The 1,658-nt window shown below is 37.8% G+C and overlaps 2 protein-coding genes across 2 annotated transcripts; both read right to left on the bottom strand.

Moving 5' to 3' along the window:
• Positions 1–61: 61 nt before the first annotated feature.
• Positions 62–731, bottom strand: Cbr-thoc-3.2 (the record flags this gene model as incomplete). Its single annotated transcript, XM_045238001.1, has 4 exons — positions 62–228; positions 276–387; positions 431–589; positions 612–731. 4 exons carry the CDS (start codon positions 729–731, stop codon positions 62–64), a joined length of 558 nt encoding a protein of 185 aa, XP_045100890.1.
• A 211-nt stretch (positions 732–942) lies between these two features.
• On the bottom strand, positions 943–1,605 carry CBG25104 (the record flags this gene model as incomplete). Its single annotated transcript, XM_002648664.1, has 4 exons — positions 943–1,055; positions 1,102–1,210; positions 1,257–1,476; positions 1,529–1,605. 4 exons carry the CDS (start codon positions 1,603–1,605, stop codon positions 943–945), a joined length of 519 nt encoding a protein of 172 aa, XP_002648710.1.
• Positions 1,606–1,658: the final 53 nt, after the last annotated feature.

Here is a 1,658-nt window from a genome sequence, read left to right as displayed (position 1 = left end):
GATTCGGCCACAAAAACATGGTTAGAGAGGGGGTGGAAGATCACTTCATGAGAGAATACCTTCATGTCGTGTGTCTGTAAACTATAGCGGTTTTTGACGAAACCGGCCTATAAAATCTTACATTAACTACTTTATAGTTCCTGACATCTACTGTATTGACACGATTATCTTTATCCAGAAAAATCAAGTATTCATCGCAGGGTGACCAAGATACGAAGAAGTTTCCAACTGGAACAGATAGTTTCTTCGTTAATTGTATTCATTTAGATATTCACCTTTATTCGTAATTCGATGAGTTGGCTTGCTCTGTCTAGCATCCCAGATACAAACATTACGATCGGAACTTGCAGAAGCGAACATGTTAGGCTGCTTTTCACTGCATGCTACCTACAATTTCTGTTTTGACACATGATCTATTAAGAGTACTTCTTACCTGTTCCACAGAAGAAGTATGGCTCGAACCGACCCAAGAAAACCGTAGTCTTCCTCCATCCACATTCGCAATACTGACTTTTTTATCGAAAGCACCGCAAACGAGTTTCGTTCCATCACAGTTGAAAGCGACTGATTGGCACTGTTGAACCTGAATTTATTGTTTTAAAGATTTGAAAACATTTCGAGCTGACCTTCATATCCGTAGACCGGACCCTTTTATACTTTTCGAAATATGATGTGGCATCTGATTGAGTCAGCAGACGCGCGCATCGACGTTCTTTTGAAGCAATTGTCATCTGGAGAACGTCGAGAATAGTGTGAAATTAACATAACACATACATACTAATTATGAAACAACCATTCAGGTTTATAGAAACCTTTGAACTTGATTACAGAGAGGAACAATAAATACCGGAATTATTCATTTCAAGATACCCGCAGCAATAAAAAATATGAGATAATTTTAACACACACACACACACAATGAATTGAAAATTTTAGAAGTATCTATTGTGAAGCTTTGGTGAATGCTCTGGAGATGTGCATTTCTATTTCTGTGGATGGTGCTGGGAGTCTGTTATAGGCAATGGAACCGAACTTTATCAACATGTTTGCTTCTTCTAAATATAACGTTTTAAAAATTGAATTTAAGAATAGTTGTCTCACCTGGACATGCATCAACGAACTGTGGGAGTAATGTAATTGCATACTGTGCCACTTGGTGATTTGAATTGCAAAGGGCTCCGCGGTAAGCATCCAACAAGATTCGACGAGGCTGAAAGGAGTTCAATAATCTTTTCTGATATAAATTTAGAACATACACTCCTCTGTGGATGAGAAAGAATATTCAAACAAGCAGCGAATGCTGATTTACGAATGGCCGCAGTCCTATGAGTGAGAAGTTTTGACACAAATAACGGTGCTTTTACGCTTCGTTCTGGATTGTTTTTCTCGACTCTTTGAATTAAATCAAGCAATTCTCGATCTTGAAATTGTTCATTAGATTGTTCGTAGTCGAAAATCAGCTTCGAAAGGGGGTCACTGAAATTCAGATCAATTCTTTTATTAGTTTTCAAGTTAGAAAAAATCTTACTTCATAGCTTGTGGGTCGATGGGCAAAAACCGCTGTTGATTAACATTTCGTTTAACTCGCTCATCTATGTCTCCCATTTCTAATAGAAAATTGAAGGCAAAGGAAAATACCTGAAGACCATACTTGTAAC

Source organism: Caenorhabditis briggsae (genome assembly GCF_000004555.2).
Source record: "Caenorhabditis briggsae complete genome, chrI, whole genome shotgun sequence".
Lineage (NCBI taxonomy): Eukaryota > Metazoa > Nematoda > Chromadorea > Rhabditida > Rhabditidae > Caenorhabditis > Caenorhabditis briggsae.
The sequence above is the reverse complement of the archived record's forward strand: the minus strand, read 5'-3'. Positions and strand labels throughout refer to the sequence as shown.